General features: G+C 47.9%; 1 protein-coding gene across 1 annotated transcript in view; it reads right to left on the reverse strand.

The window, feature by feature from the left end:
- Positions 1 to 3,277: 3,277 nt before the first annotated feature.
- The window catches only part of LOC116908152, a 124,859-nt gene continuing 115,658 nt past the window's right edge, over positions 3,278 to 12,478 (reverse strand). The window contains exon 4 of the mRNA XM_032911455.1: positions 3,278 to 3,452. Coding sequence (XP_032767346.1) covers positions 3,278 to 3,452 — 175 coding nt within the window. The remainder of the gene's footprint in view (positions 3,453 to 12,478) is intronic.

The raw sequence follows: 12,478 nt of genomic DNA on the forward strand, positions 1-12,478 counted from the left end.
CACTCCCATCGTAGGGCCTTCAGCACCCGTGTCACAGAATTTCAGATGTCAGCCAACAAGCTCAGAGTTTCCAATGCTGAATCCCATTTACTAGTTCATCCATCTCTGTCATATAAAGGACGGCCCAAGGGAGCATCTGTGTTTATGCACTTGTGGGGTTGGGGCACAGGTGCACAGAAACATCCTCCACTCCTTCCACCTCTTTCCCCAGCTCCCCTGACCATTCTAAAGCAGGATCACAATGGGTTTCCCTCCATCTCGACGGAAGACATTGGCCTCCAGACCAAGGAGAAGTGACAGAGAAGAACAGAGAACTGAGCAGTTCACTGCATAGGAATCACGGGCCTGAGGATAAAGCGAAAAGAAACGCCAAGTCACCTAGAGAGTTGGCAATAGATAAGATAAAACGATTGGTTTTTTAGCCCACCCCCAGCCCACCATCTTTCTGTTTGCTGCAGATGGTTAGTGGCTCCTGGGCCATGCACCAGACAGAGAGTGAGAAAACAGAAGTTGTGTGCCTAGCCTACTTAGGCACAGTTCTATTAAATTAACTAATGCTTAGACCAGGGCCGCTGGAGGCTTCGGGCTAAGGATATGTTCCTCTAAGCAAGGTCTAAGACAACTTGCATCAGAAGTTCTCGTGATACCCACTAAACTGGAAAACTCCTGAGCCTGTGCAGGCATACGTGAAGTTAAGGTGGAGGCCTAGGGATGTGCACATTAATCAAGCTCTTCTTAGAAGCCTCAAACACAAACAGGGCTGAGAACCACAGCCTGGGAGACACAATGGATCGCTCACTGTCCAGAGGATGTGACACTAACCCATTCGTATGCAGGGAACGTTATAACTTGGATTTATAAGTATTTTTATCCTGTACTTAAATTCTCCCCATCACCATACAAACCACACACTGAGATTTCGGTACGGAAGAGCACGTGCACCACGCACTGGTAACATGCACTGAATGTGGCTCTGCAACTATGCTGATGTGATCACCCCTTGGTCCAGTAACTGCAGGGCTTAGACCAGTAAGCTGCAGAGAGCTGCTCTGAGCTTCCATCGTGAATCAGAAATTGAGAAGAGGACGCTGGCCTCCAACTCCCCGTCTCAGCCTTGGTCTAAGAAGGAAGACAGAAGCACAGAGTAGGACCGGCCTGATGTTGGAGTCTTTGCCGTAAGCCCAAGTTGTCTCCAACACACATTCCTTCTTTACTGTAACTGGTAGGAGGATGAGATTCCTCCGAGCAGGAAGTCGAAAAGCTGGGGAACGAAACTTACCCTCCACCCTGCCAGTTGTCCAACGCTAGATCCCAATTATGGTGTCAGCAGAGAGAGGGTGCTTCGCTGAGCTATAATTAACAGCCCCCTTCCTCCAGCGGAGAAGAAGTGCTGGAGTAGGAGAAACACAGAGCAGGTGATGGTTACACCTGCAGACAGTTCTGCTGACAGCTACAAAACCAACCAGAGCTGCCAGCCAGCGAGGGCAGCGCTCAGCCAGAAACACGGAGAGGGGCGGCAGAGGCATCCACGAGCTTCCCTGCCACGCCTCCAGGTCTCAAGTTCTCTGTTACCCACGACCACAAGACCAAGCACTCCCCCAAAGTATGTGGGTCAGATGAAGAAGGAGCGCATGGCGGCCGGTCAGCGATCAATCCATTTCCTCGGTCATGGAACGTCCAAAGATTAATAGCACTATTCTATTTGTGATAATGTCGCTGAACCTCGTGATCATAAGACATTGGAAGTTACAGCAGAAAACCTTGTCTCAACTTAAACAAAAGAAAAAAGCCTTAGTCATCCAGTGGTGCAGACTCACTCAATAGATATCTTTTCAGGACCTACTGGGTACTAGGGGCTGAACTAAGCATCAACAATACAAAAAAAAAATCAGAGAACCAATCTCGGCTCTCTTGAAGTTTAAGGACTAATGCGGGAGAGAATAACTAAAGCATCAAACAAACAAGTACAGCTGTCACTTGAGGTCAGTGATTAGTACCAAGATAGGAAGTAAAGCCAGTTGTGGTGGCATACGCTTGTAATTCCAGCACTTGGGAGGCTGAGGCAGGGGGATCACTTTGAGTTACGGATCAGTCCGGGCTACTAAGCGACACCCTGACTCACACAAACAAACAAAAGAGAAGAAAGTGAAGGGGCTAAACTCACTCAAGGAAGAACTCTCTTTGGCCACCAGCACTGGCATTGTCTGCTGAAGGCCTACTGTGTGCATGGCACATTCTGTGCTGAGGAGAGAGACTCAGCCCAGCTCAACATCCATAAAACATGAGGAAAGTAGAAACCCTGGGCAGGGAACAGTCAGTACATGGCTACATGGTGACAAGCATCTGTGTCTGTGCTTCCTGTGTGACTAGAGGGTGTGTGTGTGTGCAGAGACCAACAGACAGACGGAGACAGAGACACAGAACATCGAGATCAAGTCAAAATCAACCTCTGCTCCCTACCTATTTTGAAATCCACTTAGCTTCCTATACTACCTTCTTTTTTCTCCTTTGCTCTCCTCACGTTCTTCTGTCCCATTCTCCCTTTCTGCAATGCTAGCCCTTGTTTCCACACCAAAGAAAGATGCCCTGTCTCCCCACAGCTTGCACAAGTCTATATGCCCCCTTGAGCCATTGCCATGGCTCCCGTTCACTACTTGAACCTCTTCCTTCCAGCCAGCTTCCTGCTCTCTGCTTGTCACAGAGGCCAAGGTATAGCATGGTCTTGCAAGGGGCCACTGTAGCACAGCTCTGCCAGATTAGGGGCCTGCCTTAAGACAAGTGCCCCACATCTGGATAATACTCACACCTCCGTGTCAACACCCAGTCCCGAAGCAAAGAGGCACAATAGATGACAACATGAATTGGACAACCCACGCACCTCCATCTTGAAGTCCCTATCGGTCAAAAGCAATCCTCAGCACTCGCAGAGACCAAGCACTCAGAATCCAGCACCTTTCTCTCAGGCACTCCAAACTCTTTACTGACTGATCTTCCACGGCAGAAACAAAAGCTGCCATCGAGCTGGCTACTTAGGAAGAGCAGAGGGAGGCGAGTGATCTCTTAGGAATCACACAGTGGGGCACAGACTAAATCTCCCAGTCCACACCTCATCAGCTGTCCACCTTAGCTTTTTCCCCTTCAGCCTCCTGCAACACATCTGTCTCTCCCTAACGTACCTGTCACTCAACAGGGAGCAATCATTGGAAGCCAAGTTCCAAACTATTTCTGCCTCTGTGAAGAGACCCAACCTGTCCCAATCCTAACCTGCCCCTACCACTTACTTGGCTCTCAGAAAGGCCAGCTTCTTCCTCAGACAGGAGACACGGTAGTAGCAAGTCCGTTTGACGGCTGTGCTGCAGGAGACAGCCTCTGTGTGCAGATTCTGCACCATGCCGGGCTCAGGGGAGGGCTGGCCACATGGCGGCCAGGACCTCGAGGGCTGCAGGTTCACTCTGGAGGAGCATGGATGCCCTGCCTCTGCAACTGCCCCAGCGGACGATAGTGCACTCCTCCCCACACAATCTCTATGCTCGGCTGTCCCATACAGAAAACGGGCCCGGGGTGAGAGGGTCTGTGTGTTCTAATGCATCATAGTCCCCCCTGCCTTCTCTCTGAGCCACGGCTCCATGCTGAGCCCTCTCCTATCCTTCCACATCTGGCAGTGGTCTGGACACTTGGCAAGCTCCTGCTCCCTCTGTCCTCAGACAGGGAGGACGGAGGTGTACCTGCATGTGATGTCAGCTGCTGGCGCTGGAGGGAAAGGAGGGGCAGCTGGCACTGCTCCCAGAGGGATTGCTACTTGGCTCCTTCCTTAAGGTAAAGATCACCTGAGTCGAGCAGGTCAGTGGAGAATGCAGGGGCTAGGCAGGTAGGTGGCGCTATTGCGCTGCAGAAATCTGCAAGTTTTGTGCCAGAAGCAACGGTACTCTCCCAGCAGGACATGATGGCCACTGACTTTCTTAGCTGCTGTGTGGGAAAGGGTTTGTTATGGCTAACAGGCTAGAGTCCATCATTGAGGGAAACCAAGGTAAGAACTCAGCAGAGAAACTGATACGGTTGTCTGTCTGTGTGTACGTGCCCACATCTGGAAGCAAGAGACTGATTTCAAGGTTCTTCCTTGCTCCCTCTTTCTTTTTTTTACTTGATGCAAGATCTCAAGGAACCTGCAAATGACTCAACTAGTCCAGCTAGCTAATCTGTCCACAAGGATACTTCACCTCCACTCCCTAAGTACTGGGACTACAGATGGGCTACATCCCTACACGGCTGTGGACGCTAGAAACACAAACTCCAGTCCTCACACTTTGCCCATTAAGCTCTCTCTTCAGCCTCCCAGTGGGTGACATTTATTCATTGCTTGCTTTTGTTTTTCCTGACAGGATTTCTCCCAGGGTGTCCTGGATATCTCTCTCTCTCTCTCTCTCTCTCTCTCTCTCTCTCTCTCTCTCTCTCTCTCTCTCCCCACCCCTCCCCCCAAGCTGGCTGAGAACACAGACATCTCCCTGCCTCTGCCTTGCTGTTATGGTAATAAAGGTATGCACTACCACTGCTTAGATGATTTAAAAAAAAAAAAAACAACTAAATTAGGGGGCCAGCAAGATTGTTCAGCAGGCTGAAATGAAGGCTCTTGCTAAACAAACCCGGAGAGCTGCATTCAAACTAGAGAGATGGAAAAGAGCACAAATTCCTGTCCAGGCACACGCACAATAGTTAGGTGTTTTTAGACCTTCGGCAGGCAAAGGTTCTTGACGCCAAGACTGAGAACCTCAGTGGCACCCCTGAAACCCACATGGAAGGAAAGAAGTGACTCCTGAAAGTTGGTCTCTGACTACTACATGCGCACCTTGATATACATGCTCCTCTACATACATGCACATGCACACATCACATACAGAGAGACAGACAGACACACAGAGACAGACAGACAGACACACAGAGAGACAGTAACAGAGAGACAGAGATGTGATTTTTTTTTAAAGATTTATTTATTTATTATATATAAGTACACTGTAGCTATCTTCAGACACACCAGAAGAGGGCATCAGATCTCTTTACAGATGGTTGTGAGCCACCATGTGGTTGCTGGGAATTGAACTCAGGACCTCTGGAAGAGCAGTCGGGGCTCTTAACCACTGAGCCAGAGATGTGATTTTAAAATTGAAATAGAAAGACAGACAGACAGACAAATACCTGACCTCCAGACTACTCACATCCCACCTTAGGGATATCTCATTCCTCACTACTCAGAAGAAGAGATCCTGAAGCTACCGTCTCCCCTCCTCCATCACCTATGACTGCACCTGTGCCATTTGCATGCATCATGCTGTCACTCTCCCTACCCTCTGGGCCTCTCCTCCTTACCTACCCGACACCTGGCTTCCAGACACTTCGATAGGAGCACAGCCCAGGAGAGCAGCCTGGGATTCAACTCAGCCTTCTTGAGGACCTCCCTCCTCCCACACCCTTATGTGCACATCCAATTCTTTCACAGCCTAACCCAGATCTTTGAATGTTTGCAGTGCTGGGGAAGGGATCGGAGACCTCCAATGCACTACAGCAAGTCTTTCTCCACTAAATTACCCTGAATCTCCAAACGAGTACATTTTAAGAGGTGCCCTCTGAAGCTCACAACCCCTGCCTAGTCCGCCTCTCCATTTGCATGTACCAAGTAGCAGTTCACACTCTGGATGCTGGAATTTAAGACCCACTAATCATGGCTGCGCTCCAACTTCTTCTGAACATACACAATATATTAATACTTAATGCAAGCACATACAAAACACTAGCCATGGAGCAGGCATATCCTTATTATAGATCATCACCCATGCAAAGGGTTTAATTTGCACAAGCCTGTGAGGTATGATTACTGCACACATTTTACAAAGGAGACGTGTGAGGCACACAGGTATCTTCCCTCAGTATCGCATGTGCTAGGACGATGGTTCTCAACCCATGGATCCCAACCCCTTTGGGGGTCAAAGGACCCTTTCACAGGGGTCACATGCTAGATAGCTTGCACATCAGATATTTACATTGCTATGTGTAACAGTAGCAACGTTACAGTCATGAAGTAGCAATGAAATAATTTTATGGTTGGAGGGGGTGGGGTGTCACCACGACCTGAGGACCTGTGTTAAAGGGTCGCAGCGTTAGGAAGGTTCAGAACCACCGTGCTCCGCCATGATTACAGCACAGGAAGGGCTGAGCCTCCAGACCATGATGCCTTTCTCGGCTGCACAAGCCAGAAAGACTCAAGTTCATCCTGGACAGCCTCCCAACCTGGATGTCACTCTCGTCAGCTCTATTTCTCACATTTTTAATTGGCTCCTCTTTTTCTGTCCTCGCTACCACCATTCAGAAATATACCATCTGGTCTCTGTCTCAATGTTGCCATGGTAGTAAGTCCTCCCCGCCTACCGCCCTCCTTGCTGGATTTATCCCCCCTCTTTCGTTTTCTACAGAGCATCTCCTATTACTTGGGAGCTTCTTTTTTGGGTGTCCATTCCCGCTCACTGGACAGTAAGCATCAACGTGGCTAACTTGATTGCGGCTGTATAGATAATGCCTAGAGTGGATGGCATACAGTGCACACTCGGTAAATATTTAAGAGACTGGATTAGGCGAAGTGTTATCTGCTTCCAGTTCATCTGTTTGCACTTCCAACTGTGTATTTCTCAAACCACTGCACATCTTGGTACACACCTGCCACCCCAGCGTTTGGGAAACTGAGGCAGAAGAATTGCCAGTTAGAAGCCAGCCTCGCCACGCAGTGGGACCACTGTTGTTTGTTCTTCAAGAAGGCCTGAAGACAGCGAAGTCGATGAGGTGTTTACTCCGAGTTCAGTCTCTGGCAGCCAGAAATAAAGTCCACACATTTGTAGGCAGACACAGTTGTAACCCCAGTGCTGGGTAAGCAAAGTCGCCCAGCCTTGCTCAGTTAGCAAACACCAGAATCTCAAAAATGGACTTCACCTCAACAAGGGCACCCAACATTGATCCGTAGCCCTCACAGGCACACCTTTGTGTCCCCGTGCACACAAATGCACAAGGGCGAGGGACTCTTAGGCCCCACCTTTCTCTGAGGATTTATACCCAGTTAATGGTTGCTGGAGGAGGAAAAGACATTTCTCCAGTGGTGTAGCCACTGATAGGTGGCTCCTACATCTGTAAATACACCCTCAACAATTTTGTAAACGACTCAGATTAAACTCAACGGGGCATTTTTTGTTTGTCTAATTCATTCCTACCTTTAATAAGAAGAAAGACGGAAGGCAGAGAAGAAAAAGCAGGCCCCGTTAAACACTAACTCTGCAAGTGCATTCCAGGCATTTGGAGCCACTCTAGGCTACAAGGGAAGTTCAAGGCCAGCCTGAGCAACTTGAGGCTTCCTCAGAAAAACCTCTGCTTATAAAGTTTGCCCAGGTAGACACAGGGCATCCCATCTGTCCAGATCCCTCCAAGGTTTCCTGTCAATCCACAGCACTCCTCACATGGCCACGTCAAAGACCCCTCCACCTGCTCAGATAACCTTCTCCAGTCTCTTAGCAGAAGCCCCCTCCCAGGACAGCAGACTTAGGTATCTGTGGTTCCTGAGCTCCCTCCCTCTGTGTTCTCCGGCTCTCTCACAACCCCGTGCTTGTGTACATCCTGTCCCTTTCCCAGGAAGGCTGTCCACGTGACACTCCCACTCATCCCAGAGCTCTCAGCTGAAGCATCCCCCTCCAGAGTCTGTGGGGACGCACCTCCTAGCTTCCACCCCAAGAACAGTAAGCCATTCCCGGGCAGGTACTTAACTTCTTCCAGCCTTGAGTCTCCCAAACACTGGGAAAAACAAAAAGACAAACACAACAACAACAACAAAAACAACAACAACCACAAAAAGAGTGCTATGTTAAGAAAATATGGAAAGGACTCACCACATAGTTTAGAACTTAACAAGGATTGTTTTGTTACTGAACATATAATTTCAAGTCCATAATGACATCGTACAGCCATTTGCAAGTGTGTTTCGCTATTACCAACAAGACTGAAGGGTGATGTCACTCCTTAGTCTGTTTATCCACCACTGTCTGGACTTTGCATTTGAAGGCGCTCCGAATCCCACCCACATTTTTTATCTGGACGGTCTCTTAGGTATGCATTTTTATTTAGTCTTTGAGAATTTCACATATGCATATAATGTATTTTGATCATATATCTAGCACCCACTCCTCCACGAACGTTCCTTTTCCATCTCCTCCCAACTTCACTCCGCTCCTCTTTGTTACTGTTGTTATTTTATACCCCCCACTGAGTCCAAATTAATGCTGCCCTAGGAACAAGGGTGAACGACACCCACTGGAGCCACCCCGTGGCTATCGACTGCCAATCATTCTCAGCTCAGCCAGGCTTCATGAGACCTTCCATGCCTTTGCTTCCATAGGTCAGAAGAGCATAACTGCATGACTGCACTCAAGAATCAAGTCTTACTGGGAGGCAAAATGAGAGTAAAAACAGCAACATAAACAAACAAACCTCCCATTTATTTAACACCTACTAAGTACCTAGTTTATTTATCACCTACCTAAAGTCTAGCACTTCACATACAGTATTTTAGCTATTCTTCCCTAGGTATTATAAACAGTAGACCTTCACAAACGAAAAGACTAAAGTTGAGAAGAACCAAGTACCGTATAGTTACAGTTAGACGTGGTGGCATGTCTTTATGGTGGCATTTGGGAGGTAGAGGCAGGAATATCTCTGTGAGTTCAAATCCAGACTGATCTGTATGTATCGAGTGGCAAGACAGCTAGGGCTACACCGTGAGGCAGTGTCTCAAGCATGTGAGTGAGTGAGTGAGTGAGTGAGTGAGTGAGTGAGTGAGTGAGTGAAAAAACAAGGAATTATATATATAAATACATGATAAAATACTCAGTTACCACCTAACATGATGGGATACATACCTGTAATCCCAGACCTCATGAGGTTCCCACAGAACTGTCACAAGATCAAAGACCATCACGAACTACATTGTAACTACAATGTAGGCCAGCCAGGGCTACATAGTTATCTGTAGTGAGACTTTATCTCAAAAGAATAACAATGAGAAAGCATTTAGAGCCAGGGAGGTAGCTCAGTGGGAGAGTTTTCTTGCCATCTGAAAAGCCCTGGGTTTGATCTCCAGCACCTCAAATTAATTAATTAATGAAAGAAGAAATTTTAAGAAGAAATAAAGTCAGGTGTGGCACAGACCTTTACTCCCAGCACTTGGAAATTGTAAAAAGAACAAGATTTCAACATCATCCTCAGTCATACAATTAGTTTGAGGCCAGACTGGATTGCTAAACCATGTCTTGAAAACAAAATGAAACAAAAATTCAGGAGACAAGAAAAGTATTGCTAATAAAATATGCCTGGTGTAGGTATTTGCCCTTACCAATACAGCAGGCCCCATCAGCACCCAGCACTCCTCCACCCATCTTGTAGCTGGGCTCGAGCAGCTTGGCTGTATCCTTTGGATCGCTCATAAAGCCTCGTGGCATGCATGCCTGCACACAGCGATGTCTACATGAGTGCAGACTCTGCTTGCAGGGGCAGGGAACTGCAGCCTGGCCTTGGCATTTACATACCTGCACCTCTTCTCCAGCTCTCAACTTTCCTGCTGCTGACAGGTAATGAGGTCAGCTGAGCCCACGTTCTCATGAAACTCACCTGACTCACACAAAGGGTCCTCAGTAAAACAGCTCTTTTCCTACAATCTGGGCTTTGTTAAGAAGTCCTTGCCACTGGGAGAGACAGACTGAGTGAGTTCTGGCTACCTGAGAAGCTAATTGGTCTAGTTTAGGGTGAACCTGAAGACTAGTATTTCAGCTTGGCACTGGTCTCGCCTAGAAGCAGGATTAATGTTCTGCACACACACACACACACACACACACACACACACACACACACACACACACACACACACGCGTGCACAACTTTTCCTTTTTACTGGAAACCTGGCAGGAGTGTAGCAGTGTCCAACTTCCGAGACAGCCCTCCTTCTGACTCCTTACCCATTTCCCAGTAAATGGAGTCATTACATAAAATTAACCTTTCTCCCTGACATCACGGCTGCCCCAGAAACCACTGTTGCCCCATTTGACCAGAGAGGGATGGTTCATTTATAATTGACCAGAGAGGGATGGTTCATTTATAATTGTTAAGACAGTCACAGATTACACCAGCTCACTTCAGTCCACCATGGAGCTAGTCCAGGAAGATTAGATTCATAGAAATGTTACAACTATCTCCATTTATGTGAGCATTCCGTAATAGCCACACAATGAGACAATCACATGGGGATTACTCTATTGTCAAGTGATGTATGGTTGGTGTAAGGTGGTTATCTTGTTTCTAAACACTATGTCCCTCCTGGACTTTGTACAGGTCTGAAAAGAATCAATGTTTTATTAAACTAACTAAAAGAGCATCTTATAAAAAAAACTATAATTTTAAAGAATTTAAGTTTTTTTTAAAAAAAAAATCAATATTAATTTTCGCCTGTTCTACGAAACGAGCTTTCATGATCCAGAGTATTAGAGGCAGTCACAAATGGCCTCGTTCTTGGTTACCGTCCATCTGTAATAGTCCTTACTGCTTCTGCCCACCCCACCCCCAGAGGAATGTCACAGAGTAAATGGGAAGATTACAGGAAAGACTTACAGCACAGGAAACGTGGCTGTTAATGACACAGTGCAGTCTTCCAGAGAAGTGAGGGGCTGGAAGCCCAGCTCAGTCAGTAAAATGCTTGCTGACATAAGCAGAAGTCCCATCTCCAGGAGCCTGAGCTTATAATCACAGCCAGCAAGGGGGAGACAGAGACAAATGGATCCCGGGGGCCTGCTGCTAGTTTAATCAGTGAGTTCCAGGCCAATGACAGACCTTTCCTCTCTTCTACATGAAAGAAAGAATGGAAGGAGGGAAGGAGAGAGAGAATGGATAACACCTGAAGAAATACACCAGAGATTGACCTTTGACCTCCACCAGCATCACTGGCCCTCTATACACACACACACACACACACACACACACACACACGGCGGGGAGGGGGGAGAGAGGGAGGGAGAGAGAGAGAGAGAGAGAGCGCGTGCTCAGCTATCAGAGTAAGGCACATGGCCTGTAGTAGGGTCGCCCCTATGTAAATGCTGGACGCTACAAAAACTCAAAAGCATCTCCTGCAAGAGGACCTGATTGAGGACTGCCTGAGAGACCAAGGATTGCTGGTGCAAATAATGCCAGCCAATCAGACAGTGCTGTTTAGAAGAGATGCTTTCTTGGGACCAATGGGGGTGGAGTGTATTAAAGGAGCTTGCAGCAGTGCTGAGAGAGCTTGCTGGACGGTCTCTTCTCTCTCTCTCTCTCTCTCTCTCTCTCTCTCTCTCTCTCTCTCTCTACACACACACACACACACACACACACACACACACACACACACACACGCTCCTCAAGTCTGTGTCATTGACTCTGCCCCAACTCACCCTCTACTCCCAAGGGCAGGTAGGGCTAGACAGAGACCATCCAGGGCACAGGCAATATCAGGCCTCCCTCCTTCTTATTACTACAGAAGATCTCTTTAGATTTAAATCTCAGTCCATTACAGCCCAATGATGAGTGAAAATGTATTAAAGGAAGAATCAAGTATAGGTTATGACCCTGAGAACTTGTTCTCACAAGTAGAAGGAACCCAAGAAGGGAGGACTTCACTGGGAGTGGCCATGGCAAACTCAGGGCAGCTCTGGGCAGCTCAGATGGGAGCACGCACAGGGACCACCCCTCCCGAAGCACACTTCTGACAGATGTCAAGTGTGATGGCTTGCATATGGTTAGCCCAGGGAGTGGCACTATTAGAAGATGTGGTCCTGTTGGAGTACGTATGTCACTGTAGGCGTGGGCTTAAAAACCCTGATCCTAGCTGCCTGGAAGCCAGTGTTCTGCTAGTGGCCTTCAGATGAAGATGTAGAACTCAGCTCCTCCTGCACCATGCCTGCCTGGATGCTGCCATGTTCCCACCTTGATGATAATGGACTGAACCTCTGAACCTGTAAGCCAGCCCCAACTTAAGGTTGTTTTTATGAGTTGCCTTGGTTATGATGTCTATTCACAGTAGTACAACCCTCACTAAGAAACCAAGCAAGTTGAGACAAATAATTTCCATACCCACTTTGGAGAGGTTAGGAAACTGGGCAGGTTCTGGATGGGAAAGAAATTTAGGAGGGTTTTCTGAGGGCTACAAGTCTAGAGGTGAACCTTTCAGGAAGGTACACATGGCCAGACAAGGCGGCTGAATGTCATGTTTACCAGTGTCCGTTTCTGAGCAGCCAACCAAAAGCAGGTCTGTTCAAGTAGCAGCATTCGAGAGACAGGATATCCTGGGGAGGCTGCTGTCGGGGTTCCATGTAATTCGGTACTTAGCTCCCGATAGCATGGCAGGAAGAGAGGGGTTGGCAATAGATCCCAA

Source organism: Rattus rattus, chromosome 8, assembly GCF_011064425.1.
Source record: "Rattus rattus isolate New Zealand chromosome 8, Rrattus_CSIRO_v1, whole genome shotgun sequence".
Lineage (NCBI taxonomy): Eukaryota > Metazoa > Chordata > Mammalia > Rodentia > Muridae > Rattus > Rattus rattus.